Source organism: Cynoglossus semilaevis, chromosome 14, assembly GCF_000523025.1.
Source record: "Cynoglossus semilaevis isolate Cse_v1.0 chromosome 14, Cse_v1.0, whole genome shotgun sequence".
NCBI classification, from domain to species: Eukaryota; Metazoa; Chordata; class Actinopteri; order Pleuronectiformes; family Cynoglossidae; genus Cynoglossus; species Cynoglossus semilaevis.
In genome coordinates, this window is record NC_024320.1 from 18,432,075 (window position 1) to 18,457,163 (window position 25,089).

A 25,089-nucleotide genomic window follows, 5' to 3' on the forward strand; every position below is an offset into this window, starting at 1 on the left:
ATATGTATATATACATATGTATATGTATATATACATATATATATATATATACAGTGAATTTTAATATTCTGTGTAGTCTAATACAGGTTAAACCTTAGATTCCAAAGAGAATTCTCATAATTCAAACAGGTTGCACGTGTTGTGCAACCTGTGAAGCTGATTGTGTCTGACGGAAAATTGATAAGAAGAAACCAGATATTTACCAGGATATGAAAATAAGTATTCACTTCTTCCCTGGTGTAACATTACCAGTACCACACCATGCTGTCATGTTGTAATAAATGACCAATTATGCCAGAGACGTCTGCATCTCTGTGGTTTCCGTACAAACACTCTGCTGAGAATGGACGACAGCAGTGATCACTGTTTACCTGAATAGATCTCCATGTTAATGTTAACAGGTACAAATGTGGACTTTTCAGCTCCAGACACTCATTGATCATTTAAATCTTTATTGTCATAGTATTTATTTGATTGACAGGTGAGAGCGGGGCAGACACGGAGACGCTGAAGGTGTAGGTCTGTGTGAGGAGAAGTTCTGACTTGAGTTTTTCTACTGTTCTTCCCTTTACTGTACATTTCCTTTTGTCAGTTCTTCAGTAAAACTTTGAAACTCTTTCCTCTTGTGAGTTTTATTTCAAAATGAAAACGTTATGGTTTTACACGGGGAAAGACACACCTTTTATTTTTAAATGTTTTGCTTTTTTTTTTTTTTTTTTCAACAGCTGTCTGCGGTCCATGGACAGGAGCCAGGTTCCACTCAGTCAGGAATCTTTGTGCAGGAAGTCCACTTATTGACTCTGTAGAGCAGACATTCACTGTGAGGTTACTGCTGGAGTCCATGTAGAGACACACTGCTGGAAATAATGTTAATTATTATTATAATGAGCTCATTTTTCCATTAGTCATATGTATGTGTTTTAACTGTACTTTAACTGCACCCTGGTGTAATAACCACCGCCAGTGTCATTCATTCTGTGTTAATCAGCTCAACACTTATTTGCAGGTACCTGCACTTTTCTTTTTCTCTGTCTCCCTGCAAATTATGCAGTGAAAGAAAAGACAGTGGCCTTGTGTGGACGTGTGAGGTGTGACCAGAGGACAAACTCATTAACATTTGCAGCAGAACCAGGTAAATACATAGGTGAAAGCTGTTTGACATTCAACACTGGGATACAGTGTTGGTAAAGTTATGTCAGTGATGCCCAGTATGGTTACTGTGTACAACACAGTAAAGATGTGATGATGGTCTTATACGTATATGTCTTTTATACAGTCGCCCCGTGTTTAAGAATCATTGTCCTTGGTTGTTGGGGCCAAGGATGAGACACTGAGTTTGTTTTTCCTTTCAGAATGATGGAACTTCAGCAAACACTAGCTTACTGTAAATATTTACTGTGACTTACTTTATTTATGAAACAATTTAGAAAGGGCTCGCTGACCAAACTGCTGTAGGACAGCTATTGATATAAAAGATACAAACATGAAAGGACCTGCCAACTCCTGATGGAGACTTTTTGACCCTGAGTGTCCATCGAGACTGAACTGAGCAGCATCCACGCAGTCTTAGTTTTTGTGCTAACGCTTTACCATGCAGGTTTAAACAGCTGTGTTAAGACGGCACCCCCGTACTGGCTGACTGTGTGACAGCCTCAGGTGCTGTAAAAACCAGTAGGTGCAGATGTTCAAGCCCTGGCTTAGCTCTGTAGCCAACATGTGCAGTAGCCTCAGTCATGTGTGACTCATCTCTCCTTCCTACTGACACATCAACAGTTTATCCTCCGCCGCCTGTTCACAGTAAACTGTGTATAGTCTGTGGGTGAAACTGCTCCTTCCTGTCCAGAAAGACACAAGTACTGTCATTGGTTGAATGTCATCATAAAGTCCTGTAACTTCCTCTTGATGTTATCGTGATCGTGTGCAGCAGCGTGTCAGTGGGTTGCAGAGGCAAAGGTTGCAGTATGCAAACTTCTGTCATTTACAACTTCTATCATCAGTCCAGTGCTGCCGTAGTTCTGCACTACACCAGTGGATTTATCTGTTGTTCACTGTAGGGTTATTATACAGTGTAGTCAGGTGTGTTTGCCTTACAAGAAAGTAATTGGTTCGATTCACAGTTGTATTAAGAGTAGAATTTTATGGAGTTGAATTGAATTGTGTTTCTGTAATTGGAACTGTAAGTTGACCGTAGGGGTGAATGTTAGTGTGAATGGGAGTGTGAATGGGTGCTTGTCACTGGGGCCTGTGATGGACTAGTGAACAGTCCACTCACCCAATGGCTGCTAAGGTGCAAGGAATTCAGCCTCACTGCACAACCTTTACCAAAAGTTGAAAAGTGAACTACAAAACAGACTATCACAAAAAAGACACTAAATATAAACAACACTATAGAAAGCAATTTTTTGTTAATCATTTTACGTGCAGGGGTTGTCAATGATTTACATGCCAAAAACTGATGAGATGAGAAGAGGCTATTTTGAGGAAATAGGACATTTTTGAATTGTATATAACTAGGCTTAGTGTCATGCATCAATTTACCATGGTATTTTGCATTCAGCCCTAATCTATTCAAATAATACACAGGTTCATATTTTCTATTTTAGGTAACCAAACATTTTTCGACCCTGCTGCAGTGCCTTCATGGACCTCTTGGGGCTAACGGGCCTCCTGTTGAAGACCTCTGCTGAAGACCATTCAGCAGCATATTTAGTTACAACACTGGGTACAAGTGTGTTTTTGTAGCCTCTAAATACCAGTGCACGCTCCTGCTGTACCACTGCTGTAAAACATGGCAACAGCAACAACACAAATGACACAATCAAAAACTTTACCTGTTTACCTAACACATTAGAAATGCAGTAAACCCCACGCTCCTCCTCAGCTGGATGTGAGTTAACTGTAGAGAACCAGTCAAAAAGTGGAAGAAAGACAGAGAGAAAAAGGAGGAGCCAGCAGGGAGCAGAGAACAGCAGTAGGAGGTCAGACAGAGAGGAGGTCCCTTCCTGAGTGGAGCCCTCTCTCCTTCCTCTCCACTCCCATGGACTGAAACCTGCAAGTTCCATCTTAATCCTAGGAGTTTTCTCCATGGACTGAAACCTGCACAAAGTTCCATCTTAATCCTAGGAGTTTTCTGCCAACTTTGAAGGTAAGAAAAGACAATTTCCTCTTTCATGTTTTTCAGGTTCCCGTCTCACGTTCTCGACTGTGCGTCTGTGCAGTGGAGTGTGAGGCGGTGACTCTGTAAATGTGTTTGTTGTTTTGTGTGAAACACCACAGTACAAAACACATTAGGGAAGGGTTTTACATGCCATTCATACATTTGACACAGGCCACAGCTGAACACCTTCACCATAGAGACACTTTTGCATGTAAACCACCTGATCACTGCAAAATACCTGGTATGCAGCTGATCCTTTCACACCTCCTCTTGCGGAGAGACAGGAGAGCGGCAGATAAAGTACCTGATACCATGTTCTCCCTGCGCCTGTTCCCTCCTGGATTCTTTTGTTCTCTGCAGCCTCGGACACAGCGCAGGTCCTAAAGTTTCAGCAGTTCCTGCTGTTCTGCTGAGAGCTGCTGACAAATGTGGTCAGGTTCTGTCAGGCGGCTGCAGATGTAAATTTACTCAAAGCCAAAATTCAGGTCAGGTAGTTGCCGCTTATTGTGGCTTGTGATGTGATGTGGCATGTCATGATACTGAACTGACCAGCTTTGGGTGTAACTTAAAGTTCCTCTTCTTCTGCAGGGCTAAATAGAAAACTCGTAGCACCACTACAGTGTGACACCCCTCCCTAATGCCCCAGACAAGGGTGTCATTTACCTTCCAGGTTTAACTGTGTGCGGAAGTGACATTTACTTTTTACTCAAATCTGTTCCAACACAGGGTTTGGAATTAGCTCTAATGCTACATTGAAGGCAACAGATAGTAAATTAACACTCTGAATGAGGAAGGCACAGGAGTAAAATTCCTTTTGATTAGATTAGATTTCTAACTTTGGTGGGTTACGTATTAAAACGGCTCACAAAGAAGTGTCTGTGAGTGTAAGTGATCATATACGGTAAACGCCCCTCTACTGCAGGTGTTACGGTAGCATATCTACTATACCTACCGGTGTTTATACAGCGCTAATCACACGGCACCGGTTCTTCCCGGTTTGAACACACGGACTACTGAAGGACCAGACTATTCAAAGCACATTTCATATAAAAGGTTAAAGGCCCTGAGGTGATTCTGTGTTTGGACTAGAACTGTCATTAACAGCAGTTTTAAAGCTTAATCGTGTTAATCAATTTGTCAAATTAACCAAATGAAGAAGCCTGTTACAGCGCATGTGCAGAACAACGCGCACGTTGGTATCCACAGAAACAGCGGGAAAAGGTTTCACTGAAGATTAAAATTAGCCACAGATATGTGATATTTAGAGCTGAGCCACATGTACTTTTAAAAATATTTCTACTCTTTTAGGTTCTTTTAAATTTCCCCTCTGTGGGATGAAAACATGACTGATAGTCTTACCTTATTGGCTGCCTATTACGTTCTAATCAAAAGATATAGATTTATTTATATTGATCCGGTAAAAAAAAAAAAAAAAAAATCAGGTTAAAAAAATGTACACGCTTTTAAATGGACAATCACAGGCGACACATTTTCCAAATCAACTCACATTTGCGGGATCGCTCCGGTAGTTCAAATACGTACACGTTTCTATAGGAAGGTTATCTGATTCCACATGAAAATAATAAAAAAAAAAATCAGGTTAAAGGAAGGTTATCTGATTCCACATGAAAAACAAAGCAGCTGAGAGGCAGATAAGAAAAGTCAGTAATAAAATTCATGGTATGTGTCTAAAATGTAAGCCAAAACGGAAGGAAAGGAAAGCTGCCCGAAAGAAAAGGGCCCGAAACCAACCATCAAGCTGTCTGTGGTAAAATGACCAATTTATCTTTCTTTCTAAAGCTATCCACACAAAACTCTTCAAGCTAGTTAATTAAAATGGGTAAATAAAATATGGGGTTTTGTGCATGAATTAATAGTTTTGTTTTAGCTACTACGAAATTGTTTTTTTTACATGCTTTCGTCCTTATTTGTCCAGTCGGGTCTGACTGGACAGCCTTGGTCGATTTATCCTGCGGTTATTGCACCATCTGCTGGTTTAAGCAGTGACTGCAGCAAAAATGGCACAAACAAGCAGCACAATTTGAACTCATGTAAGAATGGCAGAATTAGTCATTAATTTATAGTGTGACAATACTGAGAACCCTACCATGAACTGTGAGGTTAGTCAAAAAAGTTTTAAGATAAATAGAAATAATTCTTTATTTAATAAAAGATAGAAACTATTTCTCTCTATGTCCTCTCTTTCTGTGTTATCACGTGTTACCATCAGATATTCTCTTATTTGGAATTCTGGTGATCTTTCAAGCCACAACCTGCACTGTTGTTTCCTACAATTGAAATCAAGGTCCTGACAAATGTATGTAAAAGAAAGATCAAAATATGTTGCAAAACAGGTTATTGTACAAGTTTGGTTAGAATTGATAATTTGATTTGAAAATTGTTGAGTGATGTGGGATGAAAACTGTTCAGATAAAATATAACACAGCTGAAATCTTGACAAAGATGTATGATGGAATATGTCAAAGCACATTTTCACCATCATGTTTACTTTTACAGTGCTAAACCCAGGAACTGATTGAAAGCAGTCAAAATGATCTGTTCATTATTCAGATAAGTTGCCACTGGACCTTTAAGGTTCTCCTCTTTTTCATGCAGATGAGGGACCAAGAGGACAGCAGCAGCAGCAACAACAGCAGCAGCAGCAACAGTAGCACCTCTGCGTCTCAGTCAGAGGAAGAGCTTGTGGACGAAGAGAAGGACGGAGATGAAGACAAGGATGAAAGTCAGAGTAACACCACAGGACCCAGTATCTCTGAAGTCTCCTCCACACTGCGTGCCGTCATGCGCATCAAACAGAAGTACCAGGCCTTGAAGAAGCGGCGTCAGGAGATGAACCTGGCGCTGGCAGCAGTAGATTCCCTCCCAGGAGCTCCGATTCGAACCAGCCCAAAAATTTTCACCTTTGATGGAGTGTCCCCCTCGTTCTCTGTTCTTCAGAAGAAAAAAAAGAAAAGAAGGAAGAGAGTTTTGTTTCCCAACCGAGGACACAGAGTGTCACCAAAACAGGAGCGCAGCCGAGCCAAATACTGCCTTTACCTGCTGTGTTTTATTGTCTTCCTGCAGGTAAAGCCTTTCATCACAACAAATCCATCATGGAAATGATTGGATACATAGATTTTACAAAAACAATATCATACACACACACATGGAGAGGATACAAACTCTCTCTATAATAATTTAATTAAGGAAATTTCTGGAAATGTTATTTTAGGTCTTGCATATTTCAAAATCAAATATTTTCCCAGAGTCCTTTTAGTCTCTGGCATGTTTTAGAGGTCGACTTCACCAGAACAATGATCTCATCTTCATATCCACAGGTGAACTGATGTGATGTTGTCTGGATGAAGCACACAGAAGGCCGTACACTAATCTATCACTCAGTATTGATTATCAATACTTTCTGTTGATGTATATTATAAATAGAGTTCACTACAAAGCTACTGCATAATACTAGGTTTGTGATGCAAAAACTACTCACATTATCCCTTTAAAATATTATATAGGATGGACAAAAAAATACAAAAAATCTGAAAGGACCATCATTGGTGCTTTCACACAGAATGATCTAGAATTATCCACTTTAAACAGTGTATTCTTCCTTGTCTGAGGATAAGTCAAATAATACTAAGATGAGCTAAAAAAACCCCTACATTTGTAAAAATAAGATAATATAAAAACCCTACATTTGTAAAAATAAGATAATATTCTTTGTTTTGTTTTTTTACTGTTTTCTCCTAAAACTTTATCAAATCTATCTGAGAAGTATTTGACTAACCCCACTGTGTGTAAAAACAGCTCACTTCATTAGTCTCTCTTTTTTTCTTATTCTTCTGTGTCTGGTTTCAGGTCTACAACGCCATAGAGAATTTAGACGACCACGTGCTCAGATATGACCTGGAGGGTTTGGAGAAGACGTTGAGGAGAGAGGTGTTTGGACAGCAGGGGGCAGTGGAGGGTCTACTGTCCCACCTGAAGGAGTACCTGTCCACTTATGTTCACAAGAAGCCCTTGGTTGTGTCCATCCACGGTCCCAGCGGTGTGGGCAAGAGCCACCTGGGACGTCTGATGGCGGGACACTTCCGCTCGGTGGTTGATGAGTCGCTGGTACTGCAGTACTACATCCTGCACCACTGCCCCCAGGAGGCAGAGGCCCAAAAATGTGCCGCGGACCTTTCTACTCTCATCTCGCAAATGGTGGAGCGTGCGGAGGAGGAGGAGAAGATCCCGCTGTTCATTTTTGATGAGGTGGAGCACATGCACACAGAGATCCTGGACATGCTGTGGCAGCTGGTGGCCACCAGGCAGTCCAATGAATACCTGAACGCCATCTACCTGTTCTTCAGCAACCTGGGCCACGCCCACATCACTAAGTATATGCTCCACAACTCCTCCAGTACATCGATGGCCCTGAGGGCGTCCCATCGTCAACAGAACCTGGTCAAAGACCTGACGTCAATATTACACAACACTTTGGATAGTCTTCACCATCTGTGGGCCGAGGCGGCTCTGTTACCGTTTGGCCTGTTGGACAAAGGTCATGTGATGCAGTGCTTCCTGGAGGAAATGTCTCGGGAGGGTTTCTACCCAGATCGTACCAACATAGAGCGTCTGGCAGCTGAGATAGAGTACTACCCTGCTGTAGGCGGGCGGGAATATTCCCACACAGGGTGTAAACAAGTGGTGGCCAAGGTCAACCTGCTGTGAGAGAAGGTGGAGTTTTGACCTTGAATAGACTCTGAATCCTATGAAGATGTTTGAAAAAGTCCTGTTGATACTTGGCTCTGACCTTCACCTGCAGATGTATCTCTGTTCAGGACTGTTCTCCAGAGGAAAGTATTGTTCTTGTTTCTATTAGCTGTAGCCTCAGTGGGATCATTTTGATCACTGACTCTGTCAGTTCCTGACTTTTCTTTCTGAGCAGGTTGGACTGATGTACAGATTGGTCAGTTTGTCGTTGGAGTGACTTACAATTGATTTCAGTCAATGACATGAACTCAGTGCTGCTGCAGGGAGGACACAAGAAAATAGATTTTGTACAAAATTCCATTCTGGAATTGCATCTCGGTGTCCTTAGATCCTCGCGTTACGTCAACATTGACCCATTCATTTCACATGAGGACGTCGACCCACGCTAACGTCTTCTGACAGCAGCGTAATTACTGTCTTGTTTCCGTTTGTTTGCTGATATTTTGCCGTTGTTTGTGTTTCTTTGCTGCGTCTGCAGATGTAGAGTAGAACTGTGCCAGTCAATAATCCAGGTAGAACAGTGATGATAAAGGAGCTGACGGCTGATCCATGAGTCTGCCTCCATTTATCTGCATGTCTCTCAGTTGTCTTTCACTGCCATCGACCCTGAGCTGTGCTAGGTTTTATTTGATCAGGTTTTCTAGTCCTCAAGAATGAAACTATAAACATCAACCAACCTCAGCAGACGTGTGGAAAAACTCAAAGAATCTGACTACATTTGTTGATACTCTTAAAAAAAGAATTGCTTCAATCTGATTGGCTAAAACAAAAAACTAAAAGAAATAGCAATCCATTCAACAGTTCTACATGAGAAAAATGTTTTTTCATCAAATAAACAAGTACAAATATTTTATTAATTGGAATTCCCTGTAGGGATTCTTTATTGGAGAGTCTAGGTGACAAATATGAATTTGATGAAAAATAAAACGATGGACGTGTGGGACACAGCAGCTCCTTTGGACATTCTGACACAACAAAAAAAGGCCGGATGTAAATGTCCACATGTACCAAGTGTAGATGTAGCCCCGGCAGCACTGACTGCAGCTGTCCAACTACAGCAACCGAGGAAACAGCTGGCTGTCCAGTTAAGAGACGCGGTGCCACTAAAGCGCTCCACCACCAGACGCGGGGGCACAAACACACTGTGTGGCTGTCCTGCTGTGAGATAAGAATAAGAAACCAATGCTGGAGGAATGCAGAAACTAACTACACACAGTACTACTGTAGAACATTCCACCACATCCAATTTCGGCAAATGATAAAAAGCTCACATCGAGGATAAACAAAGGTTTAGCTTTAAATATCGTTCATCCATTCTCTGAACTTAAACCACTAACACTGCAACACTTCAGTCCTACGCTCATACATCTGTGTTGTGTCCAAACAACTACAGTCTTTAAATAATCCACGCAACACCGCCCGAAAACACAAACCTTTTTGGAAACGGGCATAAAACTGGCATTTTCACCCTGACATGCTGTTACTTTTCTTTTAAACAAAAGATCAATGAAGCTACATGTTTATACTAAAGCCTACTCCATCCAAGGGGAAATTAAACTCAGGGATATGTGTGACTGCTCATGGAAGCAAACAGTCCTCAACTAACCACCAGCAGTCTCGTGTTTGGTCGATTACTGCCTCATGATGCCGCGGCACCGCCGTCACTGCCACTGCAAGCACTCATGGAGACGTGTAAGGAATGGGGGTGAGGGGCACACAGTGGAGGGGGTGAGTAAAGGGCTCATGAGGTTCTGGGCTATTTAGGTTTCTTTGTGGCCGGTCCTTATGCCTCCAGCTCGAAGCCCATGCCGACTTTGTGACCACCAGTGTTGAAGTTCTTCCCGTCGATCAGGGCAGAGAGAGTGACCTTCACACCTGTAGAGAAATACATGAGGGATAGGTAATTGTTTGCCCCACCAGCTGTCCAGATACTGATGGGTCTCCTCATTTGGCAACTTAGAAGACTGTAAACTGTATGTGGGTAAAGACTGGATGGACACAGCCACAAAAAACACTTAGTTTTCCGACATTTGTGGCTTTTGATTTGTTACATCTTGCACAGTCCCCACACCTTGGAAACAAAATCTTATAAAGATATTATATATAGTAATTATTTATTAAAATGTCAGCTTTTTTTTACAGTGGAAAAGTTTATTTACACGTCTTTATTGTGTGGGAAAATCCCAAAAAACAAAACCCCAAACTATCACATTTTTAACCCGCGCACCCCCTAGTGGCAGCTCGCGCACTGCACCACACTCTTTTATGGGGATGGTGTGTTGTAGCAGACAGGAATAAAACGGTGTGTACCTGGCCGAAGGCTCTGGGTGTAACCTACACCAATCAGGCTGGCGTTGTTCACTTTGGCCTGCAGATCAGGAGATAACAGGGTGAGGTTTATTAAAAGTCCACCTTCTGCTGTACTTATGTCGTTATTGTTGTTGTTTTGCTGTTGCACTTACAGACAGGGAGGTGTCGTTGTCCAGCTTGTATTTAGCAGCAATGCCAAAGCGAGTGTTGTTACTGCCGGCTGTCCAGGCCAGAGTTACCGCTGTTTCCAGCTGGTTGTTGACCTTCTGGTAGATGGAGCCACCGAACTCTGTCCCGTCATTACTGAGAGAGAACGACGTGAACGTCGACTTCATTCACAGCTTAGTCTCACATTTAATGACTCGCTGTCAAACCAGTGACAAACTCATGTACTCACACGTTGGTGTGCAGTTGGAAGTCTCCAGACTTGTAGCCAAGAGCAAAGTTGTTCTGAGTCAGTTTGGACTTGGCCGTGTCGAAGGCCATCTGATAGCCGGCCAGCCAGCCCTCGTAGCCCACCACACCGTTGGCGTGGATTATAGGACCCTCAAAATCCACATCACAGCCCAGGTTAACGTAATCGTGCTTGTAGCCCGTCTTCAGTTTCCCACTTTTTTTACTAGAAGAGTTCATAGAGGGACACATTTAATTGGGCTCTTTACACCATGTTGGGTTTCTATGTGAGGAATTCTGTTTGAAAATCAGGTTTGAAAAAATGGCCATAAAGGAAAACCATTGGGCTGTAAAGACCGGTCTGTAGCAGTGGAGAAAGATTTAGAATCTGTGTGTTTTTTTAATACTTTTGCATTTTTGGTGCCTGTTGTTTCACCCTAGTGATCTCCATCAGTCTTACCCTGTGTTTGGTACAAAAGACATATCTAGGCCAACCTTCAGTCCTTGGGCTAGCTGTGGACAAAGTGGTACGTTGTCAGCAGTCTATTGAAGGAACGTGAAGGAATGCTATAGACTTCACACTGACTGAGTGCTGAGTACACACCTGGTCTTCCACAGTCACCTCAGTGACCAGTGTGTTATCTGTGTTCCACTTCTGTGTGCAGCTTAGACCCAGCTCCTTCATCTTGTACTTGGTCTCTAGGCTTCCTGAGGCCTTTCCTGTGTCTGTGTTACTGGAGCCAGATGTGTTGAACTCCTGAAGAAGACAAGATGGACTGTGTTCCAATATATATACACATGTATATAAAATATATATATATATTTATATGATGCATGATCATTGGGGAGGACAAGACTGATGAAAGAAAGAAATATAACATTGACAAAAAAAACCATCTCATATATTCAGCACTGTGCAAAAGTTGATTGGCTGTAAGAATATGAATTTTAATTTTAAAGTCCGTCAACCAAAGATGTATTTAAACTAGTGTTTTTTAACCTCAGGGTCACGTCCACATGTGCGTCGCTTGGATTTCAAATGGATGTCACTGGAAATGTCTAGTAACTGATGTTAAAAAAATGACTGATGTTAAAAATATTAACCAATTATTATTCTTTAAATAGAATTATGATTGAAACAACAAACACACTGTTAAACAAGTCTACCCTTTCACTTCCATGAATATAATAGTAGCGGTTCCCTTTATATATGTAAATGTTATGCACAGTACTGTTTATATGCATGCTACTTATCATTCGGCGAAAAAAAAAATAAAATGTACGGGGAAATAACAGAACGTACGATGGACGTTGACACTTTTCGCACAGTTACATTCTTACCATCTACATTAAGAGCATGAGCAGTCCAGTATAGAAGGCGGCAGCAGCAGCAGCAGCAGCAGCACGGAGACAGAGCAAGGTTAAAGGACAGGCAGGTATAGAGACAGACAAACCTCAGAGACACACCTAGGTGGGTCTGCATGTTTGTCCACAACAGAGCACAGGTTAAACCAGAGCTCAGTTCAACATCAACCAAGTGACCAACCAAGAAATCCTTCAGGAGTTTCAGGTACAGCAGCAGCAGCAGCAACATAATGTCAGTGTCTGTTATTATAGGAACCGTTAACTGTAGGTACAAGTGTGGGCTGAAGGAAGGTGAGCGTTAGACATGACAGCAGGACAGCACAGAGAAGACAGACAGGAAGATTTAACGTCCTCACCACTCCACTCTGTGACTTGGTCTTTAGGTCCAGCTTCACGACACCAAAGCCTGGGTGGATTGAAAATAATGATTCATAATATAGTACAAATATTTATTATTAAATGGTAATACAGTTCATTTACATTTCTGTAAACAATTCAAATATATGCTTTTTAGCTTGTTTGGATGATTTAATTTCCTCGACATATGCTAGCATTAGCTGCAAGTTCATTTGAAACCACTGCAAAGGACTGTGGACTGTGTGCATGACCAGCTCCAACAGGTTAGCTTCAGAGAGACAGAATTAGTCTGCATACTCAAATATTCAAAATCCTACAAGACAAAGTGCTCATAGTATGAATATTGCACATGGTATAGTAGATCAAAGCCGGAGTTAAACTGTCCTCACCGTAGCCTTTGCTGAATATGTCCTTGGCAGCCTTGCCCAGGTCTGCGTATGAAGGAGGAACAGCCATGATGCTGGACAAAACAAAATTAGAAATCAGAATGTGGAAATCAAACAATCATAAAGTAGTAATAATAATAATTGATGCACATTTTCTCAAAGATTTGTTCGCCTACTCCAATTTCATTCTGATAGCTGATGAAGCTTTTTGGTAAATGGTTGAAGTGAAATCTTCTTATACACAGTACATTAGTACAGTAGTCATTAGACAGATGCTCTACCTGCCTTGTTGATGGGGTAGAACATTTGACTCCTCAACAATGCTGCATCACATTCAAATCTGATCTCATGCAAGGACATTTAATAGGTTTAAAAGCTAATGGGCTAAATTGTCCAGTGGATCGCCTTCAAAAAAAAAAGGAAACTGAAGAAATCAGCTACAATTTGTAACAAAAAAAACTCGGCAAAATTTGTATTTTTTATTTTTATTTTAATATGACACAGCACACTTGCTTTTCCAGTAAACTGAATATTTTTGGCAGAAATACAGCACAGTAGTCTGAATAGGGATTTATGGCCAGAGTTGCCAGACTGACGATAATTATTGTATTTATACGGTCCGATATAACACGAATAATTCCAAAGATTTCTTTAGTGTATAATAATAATAATAATAATAATAAACTTATATTTATTTATTTATATGATTATATTTACGTGTCAAAATCATAAGTACGTTTTACAGCCGTTTAACAACCAATTAACTTACGTCGTGACCGATGACGACAACTACGTAGAACACGGTGACGCAGGACGTAACTGATGATGGGTGCGCGTTGTGTGCTGTGGGAATAGCTGTTATAGGTTGTACAATGATAATGTGTTAATAAAACGGATTTTCCTGAGGCATACCACATTTTTTAACGAAATAAAATAACCAAAGATTTGTCTTATTGGTGATGATGCACCCGCGAGGGAAAATGATGTATATGCTCAAATATATGTTAAAATTTTAACTACAGATATACAATGTAGTCTGGGGACATAAATGCCCAGGCGCGTATAGAACTAGCAGAAGACACTTAGCCTCTGTGAGCACAGCCGAGGGGACACACCGGTCATTTCACACACTGGTCAGAGGGAGACTACTGACAAAGGGTGTGTAAGGTGTTCGTACATGCATCTCTCTAGGAACAAAGGACAGCAGATGGGACAGCGACACACAACCTAGGGGTGTGTTTGTGTGTAAGAAAGAGTGGGGAGGGGATCACAGCTAACTAGCTAAAGACACAGTGACCCGATAATGATCCTTACGACTGGCTGATGACACTCACACAGCGAGACCTCAGATCAGCTAAACTGCTACATGCATCACTACTAATACACGTCGGAAACTCGACAATCAGGGGATTAAACTGCGATTATACATCATTACATAACACAGCTTCCACAGACAGCGGCGTCTGTGTAAGGGCTAGATGCGGTGCTAATCATTTAAAATAAAATCGTTATCCAGAGAAACAGTTACATTAACGTTGACACTGTTCTAACATTTACCAGCAATAATTAACTCTCCTCACCAGTTCCGAGGTATTCAGGTGGGTTAGTAAGCGTGACTGAAACAGAGTCTGGAGAGCCTCCCTGACGTGATGCTGGTCTCTGGGATGACAGCTAGTTTAGCTTTACTGTGCGCTGGAACAGGGCACGATGAAGGAGACACACAGAGCATGCGCGGTGCGAGTTCAGAGAGCGATGAAGAGTCGGTGCAAAGATGCATTCATGGATCCGTTCGTTCACAAAACGTACACCGAGGATGTGACGCTTATACTCTCTGTCACCGGGGACCAAATACTTGAAGTTTCAAAAACACCCAGTGACAAACTTTGTATATTCCTATCTTCTGATTTACATTATGTTTTTCTTACGTTTTCATTTTTCTTTACAGGTTGGAGTCACAGTTGTATTCGTTTTATAAAGGTAAAATTATTGTTTTGCGCACAAAATAAACCTCTTACAGGGATTTTATAATTGTATTCGTAAAAATACTCACTGACTTATCTGACTGTCTCTAGTACCTAGAGCTTTAAGATATGGATACAAGACATGTCAGAGAATTCCTGTCGTGTCATTGTGTAGGTCATAGGTTTGTTGTTAAGGACCTACAGTTTACATCACATAGTTCCTCAGAGAAGGACCAGTAACCTACAGTTTACATAGTTCACATAGTTCCTCAGAGAAGGACCAGTATAACGTCTTTGGAAGAGAAACCACATGGTTCACATAATATAAACTGCAGCTAACTTCAAGAGATGTTTCATAGGTAAAATGATAATGTTTTCCAACAGGTTTTTTTTTTTTACGTATTTCTGACTCTTATACACCTTTGTGTTAACTCGTTGTGTATTATTACATTACATACATCGTTGTGTATTATTACATTAAATGTAAATTCACTGTTTATACTTTTAGTACGAGACCAATATTTTTTCTTCTGTTACTACTTCTACTAATGGTAGTTCAAGAAGATGTGCTTTGTTGTTTTTTTCTTATTATTATTATTCGTTCTACAACTACAGGTAGTAGTAACAGTAGTAATAATGACTACATATTATTATATAAATATAATAATTACTTATTATATTTATATATATTTATATTATGTTTTTAAACTTTTTTATTACTGTACTTCCCTTATCTTCTTTCTTTATTGATGTTATTTGGGGTTGTCCTTCAAAGAGCTGTGAGATCATAGTCTACCACAGGGTTGATACGGTACCAGTAGTTCGTCTACTGTTAGTAACATAAGTAGTACCACGTTTAATTTATATTTAATAATTGATTTGTTTTCCCGGTTCTGCTCTTCTGTGCAGAAGTGTGGGCTGTGAAACAGCGCCCCCATAGAACGACAGTTGCATTTACAGGCTGCGGGCATCTCCGCTGCTCCACCTTAACTGTTTGTGTAAAACATGGCGCTTTCCGTGTTGGAGTAAGAGTGGGGAGCGACTGACTCTGCCCCGCCCTGGCGGAAACACGCGACGTTATCAGCCTGTGCGTGTGTGCACTGTAGTGATAACTGTCAAAAGTACAGGGTAGTTAACATCAACCAGGAGAGTCCAATGGTCAGAAACGGCTGACGTCGACGAGCGACTCCAGCTGTGTCTGCTGTGGACGGAACCAGGTCTGAATGCTGCCTGCGTTTTACGACCTCTGAGCTCAACTACAGGGACTGGAATTGTTAGTAAAAAAAACAACAAAGTTTGCTCAGAAAAGGCAGTCATGTTTGGACAACCAGGCTTCGTGAGTCCGTTCCACAGACCTCGGTGTTTGGCTGCTGCAGCTCCGGCGACAGGGAAAGCCAAACTCACTCACCCCGGCAAAGCCATCTTAGCAGGTAAGGAAAGTTGCATGGTCTTTGTACAGAAAGAAAGTTGTTGTTCTGTTTCATGGTCCAATCTGTACGTGTAGCTGACAACGCTGCCCCACAGGGCTGCCATTATGGGACATTGTACGACATGAATTTGAAAGGAATGTGCAGATTTCAGTCAGAGATCGGTGCGTGACTTTTATATCGTCGTAATGACTAATGAGTAATGACTCCGAGAAGTAACTTTTCAGCCAGACACAAAAGTGTTGCAAAAGTGTTCTCACATGAAAATTGGTTACAGTATATTCAGTTTTTATTTATTTTTTCATCTTTTTGTGAATCCATTTTAGCCCTAGGCCCTTTAAGAACCCCCTTCAAAGAATCTGCTCCTTGAATTTGTTGGAGTTGTTGAGCAGGTTAGAGTCGAGACAGGAGTTTAGTTCAACACATTTTCCTCATTTAAAACTAAAATTGAAAGCCTAAAAGTCACTTAAAAGTCAACTTGCTACATTCATGTCTCTGTTTTTGTTTTAGCCCAACGAATGTAAACAATAGAAATGGAAAAACCCAGGACTGTTGGAAGTCTGAGTTTGCATATTCTCCCAGTATTTGAACTGCATTCACAGTTAACCACATGCAGGATGATGTTGATTAGTTCTTTGTAAATGACTCTAGGTGTGGGTGTGAATGGTTACTTGTGTCTTTTTGTCTTCCTGTGATGGACTGGTGAACCGTCCAGGGTTCAACCCGCCCTCCACAGTGACTGCAGGGATTGGCTGTAGCTCCGTCTGTGTCCCTTTAAAAGGGATTGAGGAGAGTGGTGGAAGCATGAATGAATGCTTCTCAGAGACAGAGGCACCACAGGCTATTGAAACAACAATAAGAACTACAAGCCTTTACTCCACCGCCCCACAGGGCTCTTACTTTCAAAGATATATATATTAATTTAAAGCTAATTAAACATTCAGGAACAGAGAAGAAAAATAACGGGGTTCCTTACAATGACTCAGCATTACATCCACACAACTATGTTTACACTTTAACTCCCTTTACAAACAATTACGGCCATTTTGGTTCTTTGTCTCACATTTTTGTTTTAAAACAATAAAAATGTCGGCAATAACAAAGTTATAAATAACTGTTTGTTTTTTTCCGTTGTGAAATTTCCATTTGTAATATAATGAATGAAGCAATTACTTCAAGCACTACCTCATCTGTCAACTCCCTGATAGTCCTACCTCCCACTCAGGATGTCAGTTACATCTCTGGTGAAATGCATAAATGTGCATGGTTACTGGTACATTACTGGTACATTACTGGTACATTACTGGTACAAGTTACATCAAAAAAAGAATTCATTAAAGCCCATGTACAAAAATATCAAAGCTAGGTTTGCTAACTGTGATTAGCATCATGTCCTGTGGCCTTACTCCAACAGCCCTTCATAAGACCTTAACTGTTTCTTATTGTGATACATTCACCACATATTTATTAAGTTAAATCCATACTGAGAGATCTATTACTAATAACAGTTAGCCTCCCCCAACGCTCAGCCAGATTACTGACAGGCTAACCTATGCTAACCTAGTCGGTGGCAGTCATATTTCCTGTTGCCAAGTAAAAATGTGAGAATAGAGGTTACTTTAGTTCTATTATAGGATATAAACTTTAACTTCCATCAGCCAAGTCATGAAGCAGGAAATAAACTGTGTGTATTATTATGTTCAACAAAGTTCGTTGTTGCACCGTTGAAAATGACTTGTGAAAGACCAGATCGTTTTTTACGAGTGAACTTTTATCAAGTGTCTTCATACATGTGACAACCACGACCTGCTGTGCCGGCACTTAGCCGTTTTCTGTAGCACGTCTGTGATTGGTCTGTCCTTTGAACAGTCTTATGCGAATGGGACTTTAGCACTCGGTACTTTACCCTTTAGTATTTCAAAGAAACGTGGTTGAAATAACTGCACTCTGATAACTGGTCTGTCTGACGAGTCAATGAGTGACAGATGGCCCAACTGTGCACAGAGGTCCGACTGTCAGGCAAGGCAATCGTTAATGATGACCTTGTGACATGGATATCGTGTAAGAAAGAGCAAAACACATAGAATTACTTTTTTTTTATTATTTATTTTATTTGAGACCAATGAACTTCTCTGTTCAAAAACACAAACCTCCGTCTCTTTCCAGAGATGTTCGTCTTCACCAAAACCCCGATTAGGAAAAAATGGTTTTGACCATTTAGTGAAGGCCAAATCTTGTCATCAGTGAGATTTAAAATGAATAGAATTCTTCTGCTCCGCTGGTGTGTACAGACCATTAGCCTAGTTTAAAACTAGCATGGCGACACAGGAACTGATCTACCTCTGACATAAGATTATGTCACAGATCATACTTTGGAACCATTGGTCAATGCAGTAGGGCCGTGGTCCAGTGATAAGAATTAAAACATATTCCTGTCCTTTATTTGACTTTTTAGTTTTTCCAAGATAATCACAATAATTCCTTGAAACTGTGTTTCATTCTTGGTGAAATGGATGAGTAATAACATCAGATGAATGGATACGTAAATAAGATTTGTTTCTCGTATTACATGGTTAAGGCAGCTACAAGTGAGTCACATGAGAGGAGTTGAACCACATGTTTAAGCTGATTACCTCCACCACTGTCTGGAAAAAGAAAGCCTCAGTACTCCAGCTACGACCAGGACAAGGACCTGCTGGGACTTTGGGACGTTTAGCATCTTCTAAATCGACTGTGATAGACGACATGTGAATGTTACAGACATGAAACATCTCCTGTAGGTAGAAGCCGGTGTACCAGTAGAAAACACACCAAAACCACAATTACACACACACACACCCTACCACAGAGTGTTTGGTTTTTGTTTGTGGTGTGGGTTAACCAACTCTCTGTCATAGAATTTGAACATATCATTTCCGTGGGATAGAGCAGGGCTGGGTGGCAGCTCACAACACCACTTGTTGTTTGGTGAAGTTTAAATTCTTCCTTCTTAATCTCGTTGTTGTTGATCTGAATAAAGCTCTTGTGTTTTTTTAACAGTCTTAAACCAAGTCCTAACTCTGTCTTGAATGAACAAACAACAGCTGTTTTGATACAAAAACATTTTCCAAGCTCCTTTTTTATTACAGGGTGAGTTTCCTCCAAATGACATGGAGGCTTTTCCATGTGTTTACGTGACACAGTAATGTGAATGGTTCAGTGTAGAAATGATAGTTTATACTTTCATTAGAAAGAGAGGCAGAGGACTAGACGGACTGAAGAACATGTTGGTACAGCCTTAGAAAAAAAGAAAAAGAATCAGGATAACTGTTAGTAATGCTAACTTTGAAGCTTTTATCCAAAGCCGAATTGTTCTCTTTAAAAAAAAAAGATTTTGCTCTAACTATGAACATTTGATTGTTTTAGACTGGCTTCACTTGAGTCTCCATTTTGCATATTTGTTGTTTAAAAACCCATGAATAAACATCGATGGTTCGTCTGTTTAGCTGGTGGACTAGATGAACCGGTATCTTGATGTCTTCCTTCAGCTTGAGTACGTGGACTTCACGTCATGCAGGTAAAGCATGCAGGTGTGTTGCTGTGGAGTGTGTTTCTGTGTCAGCTTTGACAGCAGCTACAGGTGTAAGTCCAGCCACTCATTTTGGAAATGCCTGAGCGTCAAAGCTGGTTCCAGTCAGCAGCCTGTGGTCCAGTGTGTGGACATGTGTAAAATCAGGATTACTTGCATGTTTCATTATAGGCTGTGTGTGAAGTTTTGTAAGACGAGTGTTTGTTATAGTCATTCACTGTGTGATTTTTTTTTTAAACATGGGTTTTAAATAATAATCTTGAATAAACCACCACTTTTGATATGAGTGTTTAATAAAACCAACGAAAAGCTTTATTTGAGTTGTTGTCCTAAAGACTTCCGGCTCCGGTGTGCTCCTGTGCTGACGCTCTGCTGTGTTCACGGTGACCAGACTAATGCGTGGCTGCATGAACTGTTGTTATAGGCTGTGGTGGTATGTGGCCTGAAGGCTGTTCACACCCCTCTAGGGGGAGTATGTGTGGGCTGAATCACGCTGAGATCAGCCCAGCCAATCAGCAGACGGCTCTGTTTTTGCTGATCAACTGCAGATGTGTGACCAGCAGGGGGTTTAAGGTGGTATTACGCTCAGCACTGACACGTAAATGGAAGTGAAGTTACACCATCACATCTTCTAACCAACAGTTCAAGTCAACACCAGTAGAATTTATATTTTTAAGAACTCTATACTTCTCTCTGTGTACCCAAACCAGAAACACTAATGTTTTGCTCAGTATTTTGTGTTTTATTTGTACTTATTTACATTTAAAATAATTCTAAATCACATTTTAAATAATCTTATTAATAATTATAATTTTTCACATAAACACATACAGTATGTACAAAACATAAATTGATCTGTAATACTGTACTCAGTAAGTAGAAAGTAAACATCATTATAAAAAGAAAAAAAAAACATTTTTTTAATAAAAACATACTTACAGACATGGATTGTTTTACTTTACCATTCCTAGGTTAAGTATTTATAACTGACTAGATTATTATTATTCTTAACTTATTAAAAAGGATACTATAAATATTGTATAAGGAAATGTACGAATGTTTGTTCTGTCATCAACACCGTATTTTTCGTTTATCAACTGTCTGTATTTTTTCGGTGTGAGCCTAGATTTCCGAGCCTCCTTCTGTTCTTGAAGTCTTTGCTCAATCGATGGAACTATTCTTTTGTTTCTCACAGGGGGGATAGCCGGAGGCATTGAGATCTGCATCACTTTTCCCACAGAGTATGTAAAAACACAGCTGCAGCTGGACGAAAAAGCAAGTCCTCCAAAGTACAAGGGCATCAGTAAGTTTGAGTTCCTCTTCTTTTTCAACTATTCTTGTTAAAATGTAAAAAAGAGCCATCAAACAAAACAATTTGTAAAGGAACGCACAGTGAATGATAGTGATTGTCGGTCTTCAGTGTTACTTAACTGACACATAAGTTCTGTTCTCTTGCTCTCAGTTATCTGCTAGAGAGAGGACTGAGATCTTTGGAACTCACTTGTGTTTGTGTGTAAATTGTTATTGTTTCAGGCTTCTGTCAGCTTGAATGTAGAACGCTGTCTCTTTGACTTTTAATCAGGGTCACTCCAGAACATCGCAGCCACTGATTATTTCACACAGACTCCAGCAGCACAGGATTAGTCCATGATTACATGATTGTTTTTCTGCTTTGTCCGTCTTGACGTAACAACTTTTGGAGAAGCCCTGGATGACAGAGAACCTCCACACTGACTTGTTGAATCACTCTCCTCTCTCTTTAAAGCGGACTGTGTGAAGCAGACAGTGAACAGTCATGGAGTCAGAGGTCTGTACCGAGGCCTCAGCTCACTGCTCTACGGTTCCATCCCCAAAGCAGCAGTCAGGTAAAAACCCAGCTGACAGGTCAGCTCCATACAGAGATAACACCCCTGCCCTGACTAAAGACATTCAATCTGTCCCATCTCATGAGGCTTTTAAAAAGTCACAGCCACATTTGTCGCCATTCTGGTCATAAATTACCATTTGAACCAAACCACAAAAGTAAATGCTGTAGAAAAACCAAGAATCATTTAGAAACTAAACAAGTTTGACCTTTGCTTTTGATAAAGTGTTGTTTGTATTTTTTATTGATTGTGCAGTTATATATAATATTTATTAAGTTGTCTATTTTGTTTGTCATTTTCCACAGGTTTGGAATGTTCGAGTTCCTTAGTAATAAGATGCGTGATGAGAGCGGTAAACTGGACAGTAAGAGGGGCTTCTTCTGTGGTCTTGGAGCTGGAGTTGCAGAAGCTGTGGTTGTGGTCTGTCCTATGGAGACAGTAAAGGTATTAAAAAAACCCACATGCTCAGAGCATTATTAAAGGATCATTTTGAATTAAACATCACCGTCACATCTGTCTAAGAATCTAATCAGTTTCTGTGTGATTTCAGGTCAAATTCATCCACGATCAGACATCAGCAAACCCAAAATACAAGGGCTTTTTTCATGGGGTGAGAGAGATCATCAGAACACAAGGTGAGGATGTTTTATTCTTTAATCTTTATTTCTGACAAATGTTGGTTTTCTTCGTCACAGTAATTATAGAACATGTGTCTAGTGTCTTGCCACACTTTAATCTAACCATAATGTTATAGACATCAGTCACACTGCGATTCTATTCCCTAGCCACCAGGGTGTGACAAGGAAATAATTTGTATGACTGATGGATGGATACAGGAAGATGGAGACTGTAGGTTATTAAGAGTTAAATACTGTGTCATATGTTCAGCCAAGCTAAATTACACTGCCATCTACTGTTTAATCTTTTAACTGCGAAATGTTTCCATAAAGGATATTGTTGAGTATTACCTTTTTATGTACCTGAAAAGCTCAATGTCACGTATTTCTGTTATTTAAAGAAGTATAAAGCACTGCTAATGATGATGATCTTGACAATGGTGCCCCCCTCAGGTCTGAAGGGGACTTATCAGGGCCTCACAGCCACTGTACTGAAGCAGGGCTCCAACCAGGCCATCCGCTTCTACGTCATGACATCTCTGAGGAACTGGTACAAAGGTGCGTGAGGAGATGACGTTTGTTAAAACGTCCAGAATTACCTTGGTGTCATTTAATAAAATACTTCTTCTTTTTTTTTTCATGTCAAGGCGACGACCCCAACAAATACATTAACCCTGTGATAACTGGACTGTTCGGAGCCGTGGCTGGTGCTGCCAGTGTGTTTGGAAACACACCCGTGGATGTCATCAAAACAAGAATGCAGGTGAGTGACAGGACCTCACTGTACCTCTACTCTTGGGATTAACAGTTCCACTTTAGTCTGGAGATTGAATGTGTGTTCTCTTTGACAGGGTCTTGAAGCTCACAAGTACAAAAGCACGTTGGACTGTGCTGTAAAGATCATGAAGCACGAGGGACCAGTGGCGTAAGTTTATAACCAGACATCATCAATGACCGTCTGCATGACATACACTACGTACAGTGTCACCAGATCTTTGTTTTTTTACTCCACGCAGGTTCTACAAAGGTACTGTTCCTCGACTGGGTCGAGTGTGTATGGATGTCGCCATCGTCTTCATCATCTACGAAGAAGTTGTGAAGGTTCTCAACGTAGTTTGGAAGACGGAGTGAAGAGAACATCCTGGTGCTGCTCAAACAGAGGTGCCGGGTCGGGAAATTTACACCAATGATTTTCCTGCACCACTGCTTTTAGGTTCTAACCTCTACCTCCATGCGAAAGAATGAAAGGGATTTGAGGTGTCAGATTTTAGAAATGTAAGGCTTATATACATGTGAAAAACAACTCCAGAACCCAGAGATGAGACTGTTCATTGAAACGTGAGAATTTCCTTAAGATCTCAGGGAACGACTGGGCCATTAATTTACATCTCGACTCGACCATAAAAATGAAAACGGAGTGAAATCAAATGTGACATGTAACCTGCCTACAGCTAATGGAATATTTATTTTAATCACTTGAAGCAAAAGTCCTAACGCAACAATTTGTAGCCCTCACGAAAGTAAGATATCTTTCTATCACATACTGCGACAGCTCAAGTACATTAACAAACTCAATGCCTTACGTTTTGGAATGATGGTAGATGAAACGTCTTCAGTTTTCTTACTGTATACATACATGACGATACAGACTGTAATGGTGACAGATGTGGCTCACTTGAAAAATTGCAGATATGCTTTATTTACATTGTTAACAGTTCTTACAGTATGTATGTGTTATACAAGTCATATAGAGATTAGAATGACCATCTGTTAAATCTACTTAGAGATCTTCTTTTTTTTAAATTGACAATTTTTTGGTTGTACACGCTGTACTGGTGCCAAATGTCAAAAACCAGGCAGTATCTTATGCTCAGTGTGTTTGAGATGTTCTGCGAGGGTGAATGTTTAATTCTTTGTAGCTTTTAGTCGTACGTTTGTCCACAGTGGCAATGCCTTTAATATATACAGGTGTGTGATGGGGAAATCCATGAATAGTGCCTTCACTTTTAATCCTTAAAGGAGGGTAAGTAGCAAGAAAAAAAAGAACATTTAGAAAAGATTTTATTAATTTCGCTGACTTACTTGACAAACCAATGTGTGAAGTGCGGCCCAGTCACACGGAGACATATTGTAGACTGGAGTCTGTAGTGCAATGAAACTTTGTTTTTTACTCATACAACTTCATTCAGGACACTACGGTCTTGTAGGACCCTGTGTTTACTTTTAGCTTTTTTGGAAGAATTACATTCCAAATAATTTTGTCCTCCTCACTAAGTTTCCGTATACACAGATATTTGATGTTGTTTTCATCAGAAATCCACATTATAATTCCAAAATGTTACCTAGCTAAACCAAGTATTGTGCCTTCAGTGTAATAACAATGTACACTTAACAATAAACATCAGTTCAGACCGTTGTTTTTGTGTGGCTCAATTAATTAAAAGTCAGAAAGTGCTTCTGGACATGATATATATATATAGTAAATATATGTACTCTTTGGATTTATTTGTCATGAATGCTGTGTTTAAAAATCACATGGAATTTTGGTCCATTCACAAATATCATTTATTATCATTAATGTAATTCATATAGTGACAGAAGAGCCACATGAGGCCCAGGAGCCACACATTGAACTACCCTGTTGTAATCCATTAGAAAAATAACAAGAAGAAGATGAATAAACATAATAAATAATAGTACTAATTTATAGCACTAATTTTAGGTGCTAACAGGTTAACGGGGTGCAGAGGTCATAGGGCGCACCCCCAAGAAATGGGAGGGTTAAACCATAGGCTTGGTTAGCTTGGTTAACTTGGCTAACTTGGTTAGCTTGGTTAGCTTGCATTGACTAACATTGTTCTTAAAATCAAAACTAATTCTCTAGTATTTATTTTCAAAAAATGGCAATTCCCAACC

The 25,089-nt window shown here is 40.4% G+C and overlaps 3 protein-coding genes and 1 long non-coding RNA gene across 5 annotated transcripts; 2 read left to right on the forward strand and 2 right to left on the reverse strand.

Annotated features, from left to right (window-relative positions):
* Window positions 1-450: 450 nt before the first annotated feature.
* LOC112488016 (uncharacterized) lies at window positions 451-4,209 on the reverse strand. The gene is made up of 2 exons (XR_003051677.1): window positions 3,097-4,209; window positions 451-3,049 (listed from the first exon to the last, which is right to left on the reverse strand). It is a non-coding gene; the product is annotated as an uncharacterized LOC112488016 (long non-coding RNA).
* On the forward strand, window positions 2,965-8,470 carry tor4aa (torsin family 4, member Aa). The gene is made up of 4 exons (XM_008325639.3): window positions 2,965-3,035; window positions 3,083-3,145; window positions 5,774-6,241; window positions 7,025-8,470. The coding sequence occupies exons 3-4, from the start codon at window positions 5,774-5,776 to the stop codon at window positions 7,880-7,882; spliced, it is 1,326 nt and encodes a 441-aa protein (XP_008323861.1). The 5' UTR covers window positions 2,965-3,035; window positions 3,083-3,145; the 3' UTR covers window positions 7,883-8,470.
* Window positions 8,471-8,777: 307 nt separating this feature from the next.
* Window positions 8,778-14,470, reverse strand: LOC103389976 (voltage-dependent anion-selective channel protein 2). 2 transcript variants are annotated; one of them, XM_008325642.3, is made up of 10 exons: window positions 14,316-14,470; window positions 12,739-12,809; window positions 12,349-12,398; window positions 11,969-11,971; window positions 11,232-11,384; window positions 11,088-11,140; window positions 10,632-10,853; window positions 10,387-10,537; window positions 10,235-10,292; window positions 8,778-9,799 (listed from the first exon to the last, which is right to left on the reverse strand). In XM_008325642.3, the coding sequence occupies exons 2-10, from the start codon at window positions 12,803-12,805 to the stop codon at window positions 9,708-9,710; spliced, it is 849 nt and encodes a 282-aa protein (XP_008323864.1). In that variant the 5' UTR covers window positions 12,806-12,809; window positions 14,316-14,470; the 3' UTR covers window positions 8,778-9,707. The 2 variants fall into 2 exon arrangements, with proteins under 2 accessions (XP_008323864.1, XP_008323866.1); XM_008325644.3 differs by lacking the exon at window positions 11,969-11,971.
* Window positions 14,471-15,716: 1,246 nt separating this feature from the next.
* On the forward strand, window positions 15,717-24,589 carry slc25a1b (slc25a1 solute carrier family 25 member 1b). Its single transcript, XM_008325645.3, has 9 exons — window positions 15,717-16,126; window positions 20,887-20,994; window positions 21,457-21,556; window positions 21,862-22,000; window positions 22,107-22,191; window positions 22,627-22,731; window positions 22,821-22,936; window positions 23,025-23,098; window positions 23,190-24,589. Exons 1-9 carry the CDS (start codon window positions 16,012-16,014, stop codon window positions 23,302-23,304), a joined length of 957 nt encoding a protein of 318 aa, XP_008323867.1. The 5' UTR covers window positions 15,717-16,011; the 3' UTR covers window positions 23,305-24,589.
* The last annotated feature ends 500 nt before the right edge of the window (window positions 24,590-25,089 follow it).